We start from the raw sequence: 21,389 nt of genomic DNA, 5'->3' as shown, positions 1-21,389 counted from the left end.
TCCACTGCCCCCAATGAATAGTAAAACTGCAACCTGAATTAGGTTTTCTAGACCTAAAATTTTTTTGTGGATCTCTTTTAAAAATCAGAAAGCACTTAATTAAAATGAAGAAAATGCTCTTTCCCAATTTTAACACCTCAATAAGATGTCCTTTTCCTGATTAAAATAAAAAATCAAATCCCAACTGTTATCTTAGAAATGCTTTTGATAGCAGTGATGATTAAAACTATCAACAGTAGATAGAACCCTATAAATATACCAGCTAATTATTTTTCCTTGTCAATGTATGAGATGTAGTGACTATTGGTTAGAGCACAGTAGAAGTCTTTAAAAACAGTACACATCCTAAATACTAGTCTTGATACTACCAAAGTTTAAAATGTAATAAGTTAACTGAAATATACAAATACAGGAAAGGAATTCACTAACTTATTAGATATGACATATACTATGGGGTAAATATTCATTGGCACACATTAGGAAACTAACACATCTTTAAGAACCAACAAGCCCCCACAATAAGGAGAAGCTGTAGTGTTTGAAAACGAAAACAACCAAAAAAAAAAAAAAAAGCCGATTATACCTAGAAACCACAAGCTGACAGTTCTTTGGGAGTCTATTCATTGAACCAGAATGGGCAGCGTGTAGCACTGAAGGACAACAAAGATAGGCAGATTAGTTGGCCTTATCTGATAGCTGGTGGGGACTGCTGAGTACATTCCTCAGCCCTGTGGGGAAATGGTGTGAGATCCTGAGGAAGGTCAGGAATCCGCGCGGCAGCAACAGTAGCAAAGTTGGCACCTGGAGCTTCAAGGAGGCAAGGGAAAGAAAAGCAAAGCCAAAGGGGTAAGCACCCGACTGCATCTCTGCTAATTAGGGTTAAACACCTGTTCTGTTCGTTGTGAAATGGACTTGGTGTTCATAGGTATAAAAAGGCAAATAATAGTAAGAACAAAAAACAAGAAAAAATGGACAAGGTGGCTATAAAAGATAGTGAAAATAATAGGAGTTTCACTCTCCTTTGGAGGGAGGGTGGGGCAGTGAGGGAACCATATTCTCTGTCACCTCTGAGAGCAAGGAAATTACAAATTTTCTGTTGAGTTCCAGGACAGGTGATAGGGGCTTGACTTAAAGCCGAGTTGTAACTTGTTCTTCCTGTCCATCACCCCATTTGTGCATGAGCAGGTCACAAGCCTCTCCCCAAGTTTCAAATACATCCTCCGAGGAGTCTAAAAGTTTCGAATTTGAGGAGCAGATGCTGGATGCGCAGTGAAGAGAGCTGGAACAGGCTAGTGGACATTCACTGCTCTGGGCAGCGCCCCGGGCTTCCCCTAATTCTACCTCACTGAGGTTAATTTCACTTTGAGAACAGGCCTCTGCTTTCCCTTTCTCCATCTGGGAATACCGGATGTCCTGCCACATATAGTGCTGCTGAACGATTCCATCAGAAATTGTGTACATTGGCTCTGAACTGGGTTCAGACATATGACCATTAAACTTGGAGAATAGGAGGCCCAGTTTCTTGAGAGAAGGACCCATGAAGGAGCGTTTGCTTGATGACTCAGCTTTTGACTTCCCTGGGGCACCACTGGCTCTTGGCATGGTTCTGATGAGAGGTGGTCCATGGCAGGTCTTTTTCTTGCAGCCTAAATTGAAAGAGACACTCTTGGATTTGGCCCGAGCCCCACCACTGCCATCATTGGTATCATCCCTCTGAGAGAGTTCAGTGCTGCTAGTGGAAAAGCTTCTCCTTGGGTGTTTCCTATTTCCTAAGAGGTCAAGCACTTCATATCGAAAACTGGAGATGTCCTGCTTTAGTTCCTGGGGCGAGAGAGAAGACACAGGTTAAGAGACTCGGTTGTAGCTCAAAATATGCACACTGGGTATCCTCTGGCTTATTCTAATTTTCGCCTACTGACAAATCGCAAAGTACACAAGCTCTCAGAGAAACTTCACGTTCTTCTAATACAGGAAAAACCTATTAATTGTTCTATGGGCAGGGCTGGCCATTGGAAACAATGTGGCATTGGTAAAGTTGAATGCAGACACTGCCCCCCCCCATCAGGGTTGGGGGCACTGGCTTTCACAAATCTAGACATATGAAAGGTCTACTGTAGAGGAAATGATCTTAGGATTCTACGAAATAAAACCAGGGAAATGGAAAGTCAGGTGATGAGACTGCTATTTTGGAACAGGAGTTCCGTTCATTCAAATCCTCATGAAATGTCTTGTATCTACAACTGGCTGCCTAGACACTAGATTGCTCCTTTAACAACTTAAATTTGATCGTGGATTTTCCCTGCTGGAAACTCTTTAATGACTTGTCATTGCCTTAGGACAAAGTAGAAATGCCGTACCGTGAACTGTAAGATTTTTCCAGGCCTAGTATATGTCAATCTCTCCCATTTCATCTCCTCCCACTCTTCCCTGAGGCTCTCCCCAGTCTACCTGTATGGACATATCTTGCCTTTAATTGTGCTTTTCTGTCTGTCTAGAACACTCTTCTTCCAAATTTTCCTTTCTCTGTTCCACCTTGAGACTTGTCTTAAATATCACTTCCTCCGGAAGCCTGTGCTGACTCTCCAAGTCCCAGTTGGGTGTCCCTGCTCTCTGCATCGCCACTGCATCCAAAGTTTATCCTGTTAGAGTCCTCAATCATGAATCACTGCCTCCTGCTAGTGTTTCTGTATCAGTTCACAAGAGTAGGGACTGGTTCTGTCTCTTTCACCATCGTCACCCAGCACCTAGCCAAGTGTGTGGCACATAGCAGGCTCTCAATAGGTGAATTATGTCTATGGATTGGAAGAACAGCTTTCCTAAATCTGCTTTAATTCCTGGGGCAAGAGAGAAGACACATGTTAAGGGACTTGGTTGTAGCTCAAAATACACACATTGGGCATCCTTTGGCTTAGTCCAGGTTTTGCTTAATGAAAATCACAAGGTATACAAGCTCTTAGAAAAACTTCACACTCTTCCTGTACAAGAAAAATACATTAACGATTTTGTGGGCACGGCTGGCCATTGGAAAAAAATGTGCTAATTTGTAAAGAAAACATATGATTCTAGGATAAGTCTTTTCAACCAATTGACAAGTTTAGCTAGATCATTCTTTTGTGTGGGGACCTGTTCTGTGCATGATAAGGATGTTTAATAACAACTCTAGTCTCTACTCACTAGAGGCCAATAGCACACACATCTCAGTGTGACAACCAAAAATATCCCCAGGCATTGTCAAATGTGCCCTCGAAAATAAAACTGTCTCTGGTTGAGAACAACTACTTTAGGTTAATGTTGATGGTAGGGTTTCTTAAATATTAGATTTAATAATAAATTTTCTTGGTCTTCATCTTATATATTATAAGAAGATCCTTACATCTCCAGACATTGTTCCTTTGCTCTTTTGCCCCTTATCACACTCAATTCCCACACTGAGAAACACCCAGAGTCCAGATTATTAAAAGAATGCAGAGGGCTGATTTCTTTTGTTCATGAAGCTGATTGTGGTGACAGACATTGGTAAAATTTCTTTATCGACTTAATGAGAGAGAATAAGCATTGTAGCTGCTTTTGTTGTATTGTAGGCCATTGAAATTCCATCACCAGAAACCTCAAGCACGATGAAGATTGAGAAGCTTAAGAAATGTGAAATGAGAAACCACTTTATGACGTAATTACCTTAAAATTTTCTTCTGTTAGTCCCTCATTTGTTTTGGAATTTCTTATCATAGCAGCCACGTATCTTTTGACTAAATTCCTGATAACTTCCTGGAATTAAAAAAAGCAACACAGAGACGTATTCAGTTTCCTTCTGAGGCTCTCCGTAAAATGAGAAACACAGGAAATGAAACATGCTGAGACCATCTTTGTCATAGAAAATCCTCACAGGATCCAGCCATTCCTTGCAAAAACTCAGTTAAGCCCATTGGCTGAATAAGGAATTATTATGTGTCTGAATTTGGTGGCAGAGTGCGCCAATAAAATAAAATTTACCTGAAAGGAAAAATTTCCTTCCAAGCAAAAGGTAAATGGACTCACCTTTATAGAATAATGAGAGTGTAATAATCCTTGAATGTTCATAGTCAATATCCTTTGCCTTAAGGCTGGATTAAGCATTAAGTCTCCTGGTAAGATGAGAGTTTTTCCTCATTTTATAATGTCGAGAAAGTCATTCTTCAGTGTCACTGAGTCTGCTGATTTCAATGTCAAGTAATTACATGGGCAAGCTATTTTTCACAGTCAATCTACACTCCTTTCCAGTGGTGGTCTTCTTTTGCTTAGCCTCTGGGGAATGGCACACCCATGGCCACTATGTCTTTGTATTCGTAATTGTGACGATATCTGCCACTTAATGCCCTGTGTCAGGTGCTATGCCAGAGAACACACACCCAGTCATATACAAACACTCAACCACTCAACTCTCAACAACTCTGAGTTATCATCTTCATTTGACAGATGAGATTGAGGCTCAGTTGGGGTTCAGTGACTTGTCCAAGGTCACACATTTGGCCAAGAATTACTGTGCTTAGTTTCCACGAGAAAGTCTTACCTGGTAATGTTGATTCTGTATCAGGCTATCTGCATGGCGTTCCTGCAATTAAAAATGGACAGGGAAGTGACATTAGCAGTCTCCCAGTACCCCACCCAAATATCTTATAAATATTGTGGCTAGAGACTGGCATAGTTGCTCCTTCCAGACAAACCCTCCAAAGTATCCTTAAGTTGGAATGATTTTGTGATGTTTAAGATAGGGAATGTCAGCATGGAGGGAAGGTAGGAAACAGTTTTGGGTAATCCTCTATCTAAAGTATATAGGGTGTTGTAAATCAATGTTACAAAAAAAAAATCCCTGACTCTTAATAGATTAGTGTAATCCTTAAAAAATACAACTATAACAAAATTAATTTTTATTTATTTTTTTTAAAGATTTATTTTTATACAAGAATTTGGGTACAGGCCAGAGATGCGGGGGATGAGAGGATTCACCAGCGACAGAGTGGGGAACAGAACAGGCAGATGGACCCAAGTACACTGCTGAGGGGAGCAGCAGGTGAGACAGGAGAGGTCTTTCCCACCATGTGGGTTCTCCCTGGCTGGCTGGGAATCGAACTCGTGCTGCAGTGGCTGCAGATTGCTCCATAGGTTTAGTCTTAACCTCTGCGTCACCAGGGAGGCCCACAAAATTAATTTTTAGAATTAGTTTTTATGCAGCAATGTTGGAATACTTGTTAAATCATTAATATATATATATTTTAAAATAGTATAATCTAATAAAAGATAGATAAATAGATAGATAGATAGAACAGATAGGATAGAGACATAGGTTTTAAAAGTCTTACTGTGAAGCTTCTCAAGTTGTGCCTTCTCCGTCTACCGTCGGGGTCTCTTTTGGGGCAGAAAGTGTTGTTGAACCAGTTACCAAGGTATAGAAATGACTTTGGACTAGGGATGATGTTGAAAGGAGGTGGCAAGGTGCCACCTTCATCAAAGTAACTCATCCAGAGCTTCGTCCTTGCAAACTTCCACTCAATATCTGCATGATCCTATGAAAGAGAGAACTTCCGGGATTTAGAATGGAAAGTACAAAAATGCACCCTTTCTATAAGTTCAGCTTGCTTCCATTGAGGGCAATTGATCAGTAGCTATAAAATTCAAATGACACATACCTCATAATCCAGTAATCTAACTTATATAAATATATCTTATCAATATACTTGCAAAAATATACTTGCATAAGGCTGTTTACTGGAGCACTGTAGCTTATAATAGCAAGAAAACTGGCAACAATCTAAAAATCCAATAATGGGTGAAAGGTTAAAGAAATGGCATTATATCCACAAAATGGCTTACAACATATTTTTTTAAAGATTTATTTTTTATTTATATAATAGCTGGGGTATAGGACAGAGGATTTACCAGAAACAGAGCGGGGAGCAGAATAGGCAGACAACCGAAATACACTGCTGAGGGGAGCAGTGGGCGCGGCAGGAGAGGTCTGCGGCTCCATGTGGAAATCTCCCTGGCCCGCTGGGAATCGAACCTGAGCTATGGAGGCTGCGGACAGCTTCACAGTGCTGCGCTCAACCACTGCGCCACCAGGGAGGCCCAGGTTACAACATATTAAAAATATAGTAGCTCTAGCAATATTTATATAGAAAACAAATAAATGTGTATATGCATTTGTACATATATGCATATGTATGACCTCCAAGACCTCTTATGTAACAAAAGCAACATAAAGTACATTATGTGTTGTGTACAATGATCCTGTTTGTACAGCTGAAAATTCTTTTTTAAATACAATTTATTTATATATATTTTACATCATTGTTCATTTTTGTACAATGTTTGCTTTCTCCTCTCAGGTGTAGTCCCCATAGAATTCCTACCACCATTCACCTGTGCACCATCGCCATAGTTCCTTGTGTTTGTCCCACCCTTGTTTTGATCCCTCTCCCTCCCCCTCCCCTGCAGAATGTTTCTGATTTATAGTTTTTTTGTTATTATTTTTCCTCCGATCCTTATTTGGTTCCTCTGTATTCCTCCTATAAGTGAAACCATCCCATATTTTTCTTTTTCCTTCCGGCTTCTTTCACTGAGCATAATCCCTTCCAGCTCCATCCATGTTGCTGCAAATGGCATGAGTTTATCTTTTTGATTGCTGAATAGTATTCCATTGTGTATATATACCACATCTTCTTGATTCAGTCACCTATTTTTGGGCATTTGTGTTGTTTCCATATCTTACCTGTTATAAATGCAGCTGAAAAATTATTTATATTGTTTACTTACATGTTTAGATAAGTATATAGTAAGGTGTCAGCAATGGTTATTTTTCTTTTCTTTTAAAGATTTATTTATTTATGCATACAAGAACTGGGGTACAGGCCAGAGGTGTGTGTGTGGGGGGGGGGGTGAGATGATTCACCAGAGACAGAGTAGTGACCAGAACAAGCAGATTAACTGAAATACACTGCTAAGGGGAGCAGTGGGTGAGACAGGTGAGGTCCGCTGCACCATGTGGGTTTCTCCCTGGCCGGGGATTGAGCTCATGCTGCAGTGGTTGCGGATAGCTTCATAGGTTGCGTCTTAACCCCTTGCTCCACCAGGGAAGCCCAGCAGTGGTTATTTTTCATTTAATTTTCATGGAGCTATAATTAAGCTATGTTTGTTTCAGGTATACAACATAATGATGCAATATTTGCATCTATTGCACCACTATCATCACAATAGCCTAGTTAACATACATCACCATACACAGTTACAAAATTTTTTTCTTGTGATGAGAACTTATTTATTTTTTAAAAAATATTTATTTATTTATGCCTACAGGAGCTAGGGTACAGGCCAGAGATGCAGGGGGTGAGAGGATTCACCAGAGACAGAGTTGGGAGCAGAACAGGCAGATATACTGAAATACACTGCTAAGGGGTGCAGCAGGTGAGACAGGAGAGGTCTGCTGTGTGTCAGCAGGGGATCAAACTCATGCTGCAGTGGCTGCGGATAGCTTCATAGTGCTGTGTTTTAACACTTTGTGCCACCAGGGAGGCCCCAAGAACTTCTTTTTTTTTTAAGATTTATTTATTTATTTATACAAGCACTGGGTACAGTCAGAAGCGTGGGAGGGTGAGAGAATTCACCAGAGCCAGAGCGGGGAACAGAACAGGCAGAACGACGAAATACACTGCTAAGAGGAGCAGTGGGTGAGACAGGAGAGGTCTTTTGCACCATGTAGGACCCTTGCTGGTGACTGGGAATCGAACCAGCGCTGCAGAGGCTACAGGCAGCTTCGCAGCCCAGTGCTCAACCACTGTGCCACCAGGGGAGGCCCAAGAACTTATTTTTTTAATGACAATTTGTATCAGGTGATTTTATTTTTTAAAAGGTGAATTTTCTTCAGGTGTGATTTACAGAGAATAAAATTCACCTATTTTTAAATGTTCAAGGAGTTTTGACAAGTGTATATACCTGTATAACCACCATCATAGTTAAGACATAGACACACACACACACACACACACACACACACACAGAATAAAACAATAAATTTCTGTTTTCAAGTCACTGAGTTTGTGGTAATTTGCTACAGTAGCAATAAGAAACATATATAGTTATGGTATGAAAGAATAAAGTAGTCTTAAATGTTAGTTCTTAAATATTTTGGACACCAAATTTGACCCAAAATTTCTTGGAAGTTAAATCACAAAAAAGGGAAACAGCCTGAATCAGTTATAAAGTTTTAGTTGTTCTGGCAAAAGAAATGGAATGCATCTGTAGAGACTTCCCCCCACTCCCCCCGGGAGCCATTTTTACAGACACTCTTGGGGAGAGTGGGTTCTGGAATGTGGAAACAACACAGTCTCCACTGTCAAAAGTGAACAGTGTTAAGGAAGGAAATGAAAATCTCCTTATCAGCACATGAGATCTTTAAAAGGAGAGTTGTATGTCACAGGTAGAGAGAGGGCGATGAGTGAATATTCAGTCTGTCAATGAATCCTCGAAATTGATCCTTGGCTTTTCAGATATTTCATAAAGGCTTTTATTTTATTCTCTAAATTAGCAGCACTTAGCTTTCATGTTAGAGGGCTAGCAGAGTGAGTTCAAGAATGACATCTAGTGGAATAGAGATCTTTATGTCTGAGCCCATGGATGAAGTTAACGGAGTCAGTGAGTCTATTAAAATTGTATGTACAATATTGTGTATTTTGCATTTTTCTGGTTTTTCATATTGTCAAGAGAATATGTGTTACCCAAAATGGTTAAGAATTACTGAAATGAGCGACTGGAAGAGGGGGCCCCGCAGACCATGGTGAGGACTATGGGTGCCTTGGTGGTGCGTGTGGTGTGGTAACAACACCTGAAGGGTATGAGCCTACACCTCCAAATCATATAGAGTGCTGTAAACTGATGTTACCTCAGTAAAATAAAATATTTTAAAAATTGGGTTATTTGTCTTTATATTACTGAGTTATGTGTTCTTTGCATATTTTGAACTAATCTCTTATTAGATCTGTGACCTGCAAATATTCTCTCTCATTCTATGGGTTGTCTGTCTTATCACTTTCTTTTGCTTTTTAAAAAATCACATTTTTATGGGATACTTTGAAGCACAAAATTTTTAATTTTGGTAAAATCTAATTTATGAATAATCTATGACGTCTGCTTTTGGTATCACATATATAAAACCATTGCAAGTCCAGTGTCACAAAGATTTGCTCCTATGTGTTCTTCTTAGATTTATATAGTTCTAGCTTTTACATTTCGGTCTGTGATCCATTTAGAGTTAATTTTTGTGTGTGGAATGAGGAAGGGGTCCTGCTTCATTGTTTTGCATGTAGATATCTCTTATTTCAACACCATTTGCTGAAAAGACTATTCTTTCTCCATTAAACTGTCTTGACACCCTTGTCAGAAACTCAGTTGACTTTATTCTGGACCCTCAATGCCATCCCATTTCTCTGTTCTTATGCCAGTACCATACTGTTTTGGTTACTATATGTTTGTAGTGAGATTTGAAATTGTGAAGTATAAATCCTCCAACTTTGTTAATATTTTTCAAGATGCTTTTGGCTACTCGGGGGTCTCTTGTATTTCCATATAAATTGAAGAACAGCTTTTAATTTCTGAAAAAGAGAACTACGCTTATTTTATACATTTATTTTTTCCCACTTCCTATTTAATACATTTAAGTGACTATTCTAGATTCAGGATTCATGGGCTTCACAAGTCAGTCAAAAAGGTTTATACCACTAAAAAAATTAAGAAGACATCCTTGATCAATGCACCATGCAACCACAGTAGGGGTTCACACTGCTTCATGCCTTATACCCATTAAGGGTAAAGGTTGGCATTAGAAACAGGTGTTTTGACTGATGTTGGGCTATTGGGATAATTTATAATGGGATAGCAGGAGTGATGAAAATTTTAACCACCTCATTTCTCAGTTCTCCAGCTTATTAAGTAATACATCAACTCCTGAGGTAGAATTCTGTGAAAGAAAAGCAAAAAAAGAAAATACCACTAGAAAATATATAGAACTCTATATCACCTTATTTCATCCAGATGAGAAAATCATAACAGATTTGCACTCTCTGTCTGTCAGTCTGTCTCTCCTTTCCTCCCTCCCTTCGTCTCCTAATTTTTCATCTGTCTGTCCATCCTAGAGTTAGAGTTTAAAAATGTAATGATCATCAAGGGATTAGTATTGACATTTATTCAGTGGAAAAAAGAAGTCATTCTTTTTGAGAGGAAACAAATACGATTTAGTTAAATGGTTGCAAATGATGACAGGCTTTCCCAGTTATGCTATATGACAGATTTGTTTTTATAAATTGCTAAATCTGTTTTGGTAAACATATTAATTTGGTAAAATTATAGCTACATTAATATAATTTTACCAAAGTTTTGCTAAATTTTATTAAAACATATAAGACAAGGACCTCCCTGGTGGTGCAAGGAGTTGAGACACAACCTATGAAGCAATCCACAGCCACTGCAGCACGAGTTTGATCCCCAGCCAGGGAGCTACCCACATGGTGAAGCAGACCTCCCCTGTCTCACCCACTGCTCCCCTCAGCAGCGTATTTCAGTCAGTCTGCCTGTTCTGTTCCCCACTCTGTCTCTGGTGAATCCTCTCATCTCCCCCCAACTCATACCTCTGGCTTGTACCCTGATTCTTGTGTGCATAAATAAATAAATCTTAAAAAAAATTAGACAAAAAACATTTTCTAGAAAATGTTGTACTAGTAATGGTATATTAAAATTAATAAAATCTTACCCTTTTATAAATAAACATTGAACAAATATCATTTGACCTGGGAACCAAGGTTGGTGAGATTCCCAGCATATATCTAGATTGTCATCCATGTCCAGCTCTTTGTATTAAGAAAGAAGCTTGGGTGTTTTGTTTACCTAAGTAGCTGGCTTCCTTTTGATAGAAGGCTAACTTTTAAAGCCATAACTTGTATCTTGCTAAACTTTATTTGGATCAAAATAATGCATATACATAGTAAATAATCTCTTACGGCACATACAAAAATAAACTAAGATAAAATAATAAAATCTATCTTTTCCATATCATGTTTTGTTTGCTAAACAAAGTGCCTCTATTTTTTTTTTAAGATTTATTTATTTATTTATACAAGCACTGGACACAGTCAGAAGCGCGGGAGGGTGAGAGAATTCACCAGAGCCAGAGTGGGGAGCAGAGCAGGCAGAAGGACCGAGGCACACTGCTGAGGGGAGCAGCGGGCGGCAGGAAAGGTCTGCGCACCATGTGGGACCTTCCTCTGGTGGCCGGGGAGCAGCCGGGGATTGAACCAGCGCTGCAGAGGCTGTGGGCAGCTTCGCAACCCAGCGTTCAACTGCTGCGCCACAGGGGAGGCCCAAAGTGCCTCTAAATAAAAGACTAAGTATATTAAATAATTATTTGATTGGGTCTTGGTAAATCTTTTGGGCTTCATCCCCAAATGTATCAGCTAAAAACAAAAAAACAAAACATGTATTATCGCACACATTCTGTGGGTTAGCAATCTGGGTATGGCAAGTTGTGTGCCTCTGGATCAAGATATTTTACAAGGTTATAATCCAGTTGTTGGTCAGAGTTAGGGTCTCATCTGAGGCCTTGACTGAAGGAAGATTCTTCTCCAAACTCACTTACATGGTTGTTGACAGGATTCAGTGCCTAGTGAGCACCAAACTGAGGCCCTTAGTTTTTTTGCTGGCTATTGGACAGAGACCTCCCTCAGCTCCTAGCAGAGTGGGTCATTCTGGGCAACAGTGACAACATGGCAGCTGACTTTCATCAGAGGGAACAAAAGAGAAAACCATGGTCTTTTTGTAATGTCATCTCCCAAGAGACATCATTTTTGCTACAATCCAATGTTAGATGTGAGTCTCTAGATCCAGCCCACCATCAAGGGGAGGAGATTGTGTAAGAGCTGAAATACCAGGAAGTGAGGGTTATGGGGGGCCATATCACAGATTTTTAGCCACAGTATTACTTCTGAGAAATTGAGACACTGAATGACTGTAATTTTGGGTACAAATCCATTTCTAACTTAGGTGTTTTCTAATTCTTTCCCTTCAAAAAAACTTAAGGAGAATCTAATTAAGTTGTCAAATGGTAGCTTGTTAGAAATGTTATTTTATGAAGTCATTATATTACTTTTTGCATATAACTTAGAGTTCAGGAAAATTGAGTAACAATGGCATAATAAAATTCTATTCATTTACACATTATTGATATGAAAAAGGTTTCTTAGCACTTTTACAAAAATGGAAACTAAAAATATAATTGATGCTGAAACCTCTCCTGAAAACTACTCAATATTCATCTGGATATAATAACTAGTTGGAAAAAAGCCCCACTTACATCTTTGAGAAATGCATTTCCAAGAAAAATGTGTTTTTTGTCTAATAATAATTTGTCAAAATTTGTATTTGATTCTTTTGAGAAGTTATTTTGTATTACTAATAATTGATTAATAACTGAATTCAACTCAATATTTTAACATTTATTACCTTCTGGCTACAGGAAATAAAATATTAAAATGCAATACTTCTTATGAAGAAATATAATATGATCAAAAATAATAAAGGACTTTAAAATACAAAATCATATAGCATTAGGATAAAATCCTGTGGGGTTGTGGACTGGAAATAAAAATTCAAGGAGAAGAAAAAGTTATGTAAACTTTTTATGCTTAAAGAAAAAGCCATTTATATTTTAAAGGCATGGTCATGAGTAATAAGTTACTATGGTATTCAGAATCCACTGGATACAATTAAAGTAATGTAGTTGGATAGTTTTGTTTTATTTTAAATGTCAATACTTGGTATATTTCAGAAGTTACATCCCTTGCAATTGTTTAAAGTTATCACAAAAATCTAGATGTGAACCCCCAAATAAACCAGGAGTACATAGACTTTTTTCACTCCAGATTCATTGAAAGGATTGCCAGAAAAAGGTCTGAATATTCTTTTTTTTAATTTTTTTTTAAGATTTATTTATGCATAGAAGAGCTGGGGTACTGGCCAGAGATGCGGGGGGTGAGAGGATTCACTAGAGACAGAGTGGGGAGCAGAACAGACAGACTGACTGAAACACACTGCTGAGGGGAGCAGCAGGCGAGGCAGGAAAGGTCTGCTTCACCATGTGGGTTGCTTCCTGGCCGGCTGGCTGACCATCAAACTTGTGCTGCAGAGGCTGTGGATTGCTTCATAGTGCTGTTCTTAACCCCTTGCGCCACCAGGGAGGACCCCAGGTCTGAATATACTTGAGACTCAGAACTAAGTTAGCCTCCATGCATAAATTACACACACACACACACACACACACACGCACCCACACACACACACACGCACCCACACACACACACACGCACCCACACACACACAATTATGGCTACAGTGACAATTGCTACCCTGAAAAGTAGTGCTGTAGGCAACTTGGGATGCAGAGGAGGATAGAAGGTAAGGGCACTGTAAAATACAGGTTTCCATTATTGTCCATAAGTAAAGTGTTCTATGAAACCAAAAATGGTGTAAAGCAAAAAGAAAAAAAAATGCAATTAATTTATATGGAAAATATTTTGAGCATTTCCATACCCAGAAAACAACCTACCAAATAATATATAAAACTTAAAACAATACTAGTTCACTGTAAAGGCAGGAACAATAAGATATTTATTTGTACAAAGTAGCTCTGGGGTAAGGGGCTCAGTGGTGCCACTCTTGCTGTTTGGAGTGCCTGCTGCTTCTGTAACAGCTGCTATGAAGCAAATGCTCAGTGCAATATTCATTTTTTTGCGCTTTGTCATAAAAGCAGAAATCCTGCTCAGATTTCTTTCAGTTAGCAAAAATAGGTACTAGTGAAGGTCATTGGTAAAAGTCAAGTGGTATAATTCAAACTTTCAAAAGTCTGTAGGAGAGGTAGCCTGGCATCATGGGAAAAAAAAGGGTGGGGGGATTCTAGAATCAAACAAACCAGGACTGGAAATATTGCTCTGCTACTTAATTAGCTGCATGACCTCAGATCAGTCGATCCAAATCTCTGTGTCATGGTTTCCTTAACGTTAAAAATGGAGGAAAATACTTACCAAACTGAATTGTAGTAAAAGTCAATGTAAAATGCCTAGGCTGTTGCCTACTCTATAGTAAGAAGTATATAATTGTTGTTTCCTTCCCCTAAATTTCTGAGCTTATAATTACAGAAACAAATGTTGAATTCTTATTTTACCCTTCGATGGCCCAAAATAGCCAATATTGCATTCATGGAATGTTTCTCTAGAACCGTTCTTGAAATGAAGTAGGTATTCAATATCTGTTTTTTAAAAAACGAACTGAGTCAAATTTTCAAGCACAGAATTCTATCTCTAGGCAAGTTTGAAAGGGAGAATGATGATCCAGCTCCTGTGGGTATTCCACTATTTTCTAATAAACTTGGCTAGATGTCATGGTGTCTGGAAATGCTCATACCAATATTTTTAAATCCCTGTATGAGTTTTGCTTTTTGTTAGTTTGTGTGGGTTGTAAACAATAGGCAACAATGTCCTTTTTAAAAGACAGTTTTCTAAAGATCCTAGGAGAAAAAAACACATTTGATGCAAAAAGAATAGATGTATTCAGTGGGTTTATAAACCATCGGCATCTTTTTTGAGTGTAAGAGACTTTTTGCTGCCCCTTAATGCTCCTGCTCCACTTAGGCAAGGAAGTGACTTTGACTAAGCATTTTGAAAATATCTCGAGGACCCTGATTGCCACTAGTACATTCCCATGTGCTTATGTGACCTCAGGCTGGGAATTGCAATGTAACAACTTAGCAAAGGAGCTATTGCAAATTATCCTTTCAACAGTCTTTTCCTATTCATTTATAACGTACCAATTTGTCGTCCACCTGTCCATACATTCTTTGATTCCTATATTGAGCAATTACCGTATTTCAGGCACTTTGCTAGGTGCTCGGTATAAAGAAATGACTGTGCAATAGTGGTGATGGAAATGCCCTACAGAACACAATCAGGGGACAGAGGTAGCACCTGAACCTTGAATATCAGGATGTAATGGATCATCGGGCAGGATTGGTTAAGCAGTTTGGGCTGTAAAGTGATGATTTAAGTATTCATACATCATTCATGTAACAAATCTATATTGACTGCTAGATACTAGGTGTTGGGATTGCAGCAACCCTTGATCTAATTTGAACTGATGATGATACATGTGGTTTTTATCGTCATATTTATCTAAAATTGCTTACAGGTATGCCCAAGGGGATTTTATCTGCAGAGGACTAGTCTTCCTCCTTATGCGATACACAATTCAAACGTTAGCTTTTTACTTGCTTATTTGCAGTGTTTGATGGTGAGGGCCTTGCCTACTCTCTGCCTTACATAGTCTATTTAGCTTTTAAGTACTAGCCCCTGGCTGGGTACTTTTGTGTACGACATAGCCTATACAACCATAGACGATGGTCCTTACTCTTCTCAACTTTCCAAAAATTTCAGGACTTTTGTGCTGCTTTAATGAGATCTTAAAAAAAAAAGCCTTGGGCATCCCGGTGGCACAGTAGGTTGAGCACAGCCCTGTGAAGCTGTCCACAGCCTCTGCAGTGCTGGTTCAGTTCCGGCTAGGGAGATACCCACATGGCGTGGCAGACCTCTCTGGTCTCACCCACTGCTCCCCTCAGCAGTGTATTTCAGTGCATCTGCCTGTTCTGCTCCCCACTCTGTCTCTGGTGAATCTTCTTACCTCCCGCCCCCGCCCCCAGCACCTCTGGCCTGTACCCCAGCTCTTGTATAAATAAATAAATTTTAAAAAACCACATAGTCTTACATGTTCTAATTCATGTGTATGCCCTGCATTATCTTTAAGATGGTCAGTTCCTGTAGAACAGGCTGTCTAATGCTTTTGCTGCTTCCATTGTGCCAGCGTAATGTACTGTGACCATAGAGCATTCCTTTAAATGTTGACTTAGTCGGATCCTAAACACATGGCCATAACTAGGTCAGATGAACATGTCTGTTCAATTTCACATTTCTCAACAAATCCAAGCTCCAGATTATTTTCCTTGGGATCAAACTATGAGGCAATTTCTTACCAGCGTTTGACAAATTCTCATGCACTCTCTCAGATCCTGCCAGCAATCATTTGTTCCAGCAAATTGGAAAGCTTTATAATAACTTTTAAAAGGTTTTTTTTTTGTGTGTGTGTATGTGTAGAAATGGGGTTCAGGCCAGTGGTGAGGGGGTAAGAAGATTCACCAGAGACAGAGTGGGGAGCAGAACAGGCAGAGCTACTCTGCTGAGGGGAGAAATACTCTGCTAAGAAATTACTCAGCAGAAATACTCTGCTGAGGGGGAGCAGATAGTGAGACAGGAGAGGTCTGCTGTGCCATGTGGGTTAGCTCCCTGGCTGGGGATCAAACTCAGGCCTTGTGGTGATAGCGCTGCGACTTAACCCCTAGGACACCAGGGAGGCCCAGAGATGATAACTTTTAAGGAAAAAACTATACTCAGTAATCCTGAGTCTGATGGCAGACTGGCTGAAGGGATGTTTTGGGGGAGGGGGCTATTTGGGCATCCTTCACATTAACTACTAACTGCTTACTTCATTTGGGCATAAGACTAACTTTGTTTCCCTATGATGGGAAGCAACACACATTGCTAGGACATACATGACACAAACTGAGACAAGAAAGTTCATTTCCCTGGCATCTCAAGAGAAGTCTGTCTCACTTGGACTTGAATCAGTGCACACTTCTCAAATCTTGGTGTGCATCACAGTCATATGGAGAATGCACTAAAAATGCAGATTTCTGTACTTCAATGGACATTTTATGTTATAGTTTTGCCTCAGGGCTAAAAATGTAATTTTAAAACAGATGTAACTATTTATAATATATCATAAAATAAAATATAAAATTAAAAAAAAGCCATTTTATTTTACTTTTTGTTTTTTTAATTATAGAAGGATTTGGCTTTGGAAGATGGCTATTTTACATGCTTGGTTTTATTAAAGATCTACTAAACAGAAAAAAAAATATATCATAGTATTTATAACCCCATTTTGGCCTTGCTTCATTAAAAATACAAAGGAACCTTCAAAATATGGAAGTAATTAGAACATTCACCATCTCTTGGAGGCAGAGAAAGACCTTAAGAGAAAGACGGAAATATCCCTGAAGCAGAGGAAGACCCCTCTGTGAGGATCACCATACCCCTCTGTGCCCTCACCTCCAGCTTATTTCACACATGCAGTGGTGTAGGGGCTGCAGCCCAGGGCTCCTGTGGCCACAGGCAGCGAGAACGGCCTTATTAATATTAATAACCCTGAAATCATGTTTGGTTTCTAAACCTCAAGCTGCGCAAAAATTAAAGAACATTTGTAGCACTTATATTTCCAGTCAATTGATTCCTGATATGTAAAAGAAGGGTAATGGGAATAAGGCAGAAGCTAAGAAGAATCAGACTCCCCAGCAATGACCTTTGAGCCACGGGCTTTTGACTCATCCATGAATATTATTTGTAGTTGATGAGGAGAACACTCAGAGACCAATCCATGGGACATCTGCTAGAGATGGGCAGAAGGATTCTTCGAGCATTAGGCCTTCCTTCACTCACAGTCCTGCTTTGTTTGAGAGTCTCCATGACAACTACTAATGTTCCTGATGAACATCCAGGACAGGTGAATTTGGGATGCCAAGGAGCATCTGTCCTGTCTGGCTGCCCTTTAGTACGGAGAAAGAAGATCCACTTGCTTTCATTTGTTCTCTTTCCATTCCCAGTTGCATGTTTGTCAGCCCCGAGCAGCAGGCATCAGAGGCTGCTGCTGGAAGCACAGACTGGTGCTGAGGAGAGAGCTGCCAAGGTACACCCTCAGCATTTTGACGTGAAGAGCTCACATCCCCAACAGATGCAGGGTCACAGACAACTTGCAGACAAAACCACGAGTGGGCATTGAGGCAGAATGACTGAAAAATCCACTTCTGTGTCACATTACCAGGGGGAAGGCTAGGCCAGGCCCAGGAGAAAGCCAAGGTCTGAAAAGTCAGCTTTTGGTGCCCCCTGCAGTGTTGACAGAGAGAATGTTCCTCCCTCCTCCCTGGAGATGGACCCTGGCTCAGCCATTTGCTGGCGTGGAGATATTGTCAAGGGAGGTTTTGGGCAGGCAAGCGTTGTCTGAGACAGAAAGGGGCTGACAGGCCCTAGGGCAGGATGTGTAAAGGGAATGAAGTGTCCTTGTCATGCAAATGAACTCGGTAGTTCTGAAGGCTTTACCCTCTGTGAGCCTGGCCTCTCAGGTGGCTTTGCCCAATTGTTCTCAGGCCAGAGCTGACAGGAGAGGGGAAGTTTGCAGTCTAGTGGGCATACTAAAGGAAAAAAAGTGAGCTAGTGGAGGTCTAGGGGAGGGAAGGGGGTGGCGGGGAACTTCAGCTCAGCGAAGGAATAAGTCATTAGTCCAGAACCAAGGGAAAGACTCCTAGAATCTCTCTTGTTAGAACCCAGGGGACAGTGAACTAGTCAGCAAACCAAGTAGAAGGGTGAAGGTGGGGGAGTCTGAGGTTGGGGTGGGTGAATGCAGGCATTTGGGCCTCAGGAATGAAGGCTGTAAAGCAGGAAATATAATATCATTATTATTTTGGATCAGACAGACCTGCCAGTCTCTTTATTAAGAGTGTGCCCTTGGGCAAGTCACTCTGATCCCTGTGCCTTAGTTTCCTCACCTATAAAATGGAACTGATAATAGTATCTACCTTATAAGGTTGTTGTAAGGATTTAATGAAATGTTCATTGTATAGTGTCTAGCATATAACAGATTCTCAATAAATGGTACTTATTGATAGTGGCTATGATATTACAGACATGCCTCATTTGACAACAGTGATACAGGCGTCATTACATGATTTTTCATTGTGTGAGCGTCATAGAGTGGAATTAGCCAGAGCTAGGTGGTATAGCCCACTGCACACCTATTGGGACCATTATTGTATATGAGGTCTGCCATTGACCAAACATGGTTAAGTGACACGTAACTAGATGAAGAATTGAATCCAGTGCCTGGCATTTAATCAAGACTTGTCTTTATGCCAGATATTCTTTTACTGACTTCTCTAAATCTTAGGGAACTGAGAAAGAGTTCAGCTTGTGGGTAGAGTGGGGGTTAGGGGCTTCTATAGGTAAGTTCCAGGTAAGGTAAAGCAGTAAGCTTGGAGTGTTGTGCTGGGATAGGTAGAGAGCAGTGAGAGGACTCAGAATGGGGGTAAACCTCATTTCTTTTTACTACTTTTCTAAAGGTAGGCTCTGAACTTAGTTATTCAGCTCCTAGATAAATGATTCCCCTACGTGTTTCTCATTGCTGGTGAACACGCGCTGTGGTACAGGGAGGACTTCATTGCCATTTGAAATTTCTCCATGAAATTTTCATGGGGAATCAAAGGATAGGAGGCAGAAAGGAGTAAGGACACCTCCTACACTTTTACTGCCTCCAATAAACATCTGGCAGATTCCTGCTGGTACACAAGTTCTCTTTCTATCAGAAATGAGATCTGTAAGTCCCCTCCACCTTCACATTTTTCTATTTTTTCAAATGTGACCCATTCTTTAAAATCAGCTCAATTTGTATTTTCCAAGTCAACCGCATAAGGTAGCAATGAGATAGTCCTGGGTGGAGTGAAACCAGAGAATAGAAATCACTCTAGGTTTTTTTAAATGTAGGATAGCAGAGATCGCTACACAGATGATAGAAGAGCTAGAAGCCAAATGGGACAGTGAGGCAAGTCACAGATAAGCAACAACAGGAAACTCCTTTAACCCTATAGTTGGAGGGACAATAAGAAGAGGTGGGAGGGGGTATTACAAAAGCCCAGAGACTGGGGTTATCTGGCAGGCTCTAGAGACAATTGAGGTTGCCCTGCAAAAGATGTGGCCAAGAAAGGAGGGGTGTCTCATGGTATTTGGAGGTGAGTCCCATAGAAAATTGAAGGTGCCATCAAAAGTGAGGTTGGGGATGGGGGGAAATATTCAAATTTTCTCTTCTCCTTTCTTGTTTGTCAAACCTACCTAGAAGCCAAAGAGCAGGGGCTGTAGGTAGGGAGTATCATTCCCTTGACATAGAGCAAGCAGGAACTAGGGAATGGATCTAAGAGTATGTAGCAAAGAGTTAAACTATCATTCCCATTTTACAGAGAAGTCAAATGAGGCAGAAAGAGGTGAAGTTGCCCCAAACCACACTGCCAGTCCAGTGTTGAAATCCAGGCAGTCTGACTAATCCTCAGCCCAATCTCTGCAATCACCCCTACTACATGAAAAAACATGAATGTTATTTTTCTCATGCCATGCTTTCCCCTTTAAACTAGACTTTATGCACTAATGGTGTTAATTGCGTTTTAGCTTTCAATTATTTACAGCACCAAGCCCTTTGTGTATTTTTCAGAACCTAACAGAAAATGTATTTTGTTGATTGAAATGGGATCATCAGCGGGTTTTCAAAGGTTCCACATTGCCCAAGTGAGGTGGGGGGAGCGCTATTAAGATGTCCTCTGCATTTCTGAATGTTTGCTTTCTTGTTAGTCAGATGTAGCAGTCCCTGATCGGATTCCAGACAATAGTTTGGCAACAGGGAAAAAGGACAAGCTGCAGTGAGAAAAATCAATATCTAGATTGCTTGAGGGCATCCCGAAGGGAAGAGCCAGTTATTAAAATTTGAAATGTTTCTGCTCCAATGTCATAAAATTTCTACAGCCTGAATTGAGCAGCTTCTTCACCTGGAAAAAGGCTATACTATTCCTTAGACATGGAGCTTCCATGATTTGGATTGTTCTGTGGGACTGAACAATAGCAGAGATGGGGGTAAACCTCATTTCTTTTTACTACTTTTCATGGTAGGGTTTACGGTTTTTTTTTTCCTTTTTCTCACAAAACAATTCTTAGGAATTAAGAGTAAGACATGGGTATGTTGGATGAAGTTTCCATTTATCCTTGTCCTAATGAAATCTTTGGCCACTGGAACTTGTAGGTCAAGGAGATTGGGCAGTTCCGAGTTGTGTTATAACTTGGAAAGGAAAGAAGGTGCGTAGGGACCTTGTAGTGAAAGTGCATTTCAGGTATTTCTTGGCCTCAAGGTAAGTATGTATGTGACAATGTACTGGTTCTATGTGTGGGTCTTGGGGTTAGATGACCTCATTTCAAATTCAGGTCCTGCTACTCTCCATATGATCTTATCAATATAGTCAGGGCAAGAGAGTATTATAACATAGTACATTATCCTAGCTTTTCTCTTCTGTTTGTTCATTCTCAATCTCTTTGCACAGTCTTTCCAACCTCTACGCATTGGAGTGCTTCTTCTCTTTGTTATCCATACTCATCCCCTTGACCGCATCCAGTCCCATGACTTTA

General features: G+C 40.1%; 1 protein-coding gene across 1 annotated transcript in view; it reads right to left on the bottom strand.

Moving 5' to 3' along the window:
• Positions 1-565: 565 nt before the first annotated feature.
• The window catches only part of TRPC5 (transient receptor potential cation channel subfamily C member 5), a 237,405-nt gene continuing 216,581 nt past the window's right edge, over positions 566-21,389 (bottom strand). The window contains exons 8-11 of the mRNA XM_037512058.2: positions 5,337-5,540; positions 4,547-4,588; positions 3,676-3,765; positions 566-1,821 (exon numbers count right to left, since the gene is read on the bottom strand). Of these exons, the coding sequence (XP_037367955.1) occupies positions 1,129-1,821; positions 3,676-3,765; positions 4,547-4,588; positions 5,337-5,540 (1,029 nt within the window). The 3' untranslated portion in view covers positions 566-1,128. The remainder of the gene's footprint in view (positions 1,822-3,675; positions 3,766-4,546; positions 4,589-5,336; positions 5,541-21,389) is intronic.

This window comes from Talpa occidentalis, unplaced genomic scaffold (genome assembly GCF_014898055.3).
Source record: "Talpa occidentalis isolate TD23 unplaced genomic scaffold, MPIMG_talOcc4v2.1 talOcc4.15, whole genome shotgun sequence".
Taxonomy (NCBI): domain Eukaryota; kingdom Metazoa; phylum Chordata; class Mammalia; order Eulipotyphla; family Talpidae; genus Talpa; species Talpa occidentalis.
Note: the sequence above shows the minus strand (reverse complement) of the source record. Positions and strands in the feature narration are given on the sequence as shown.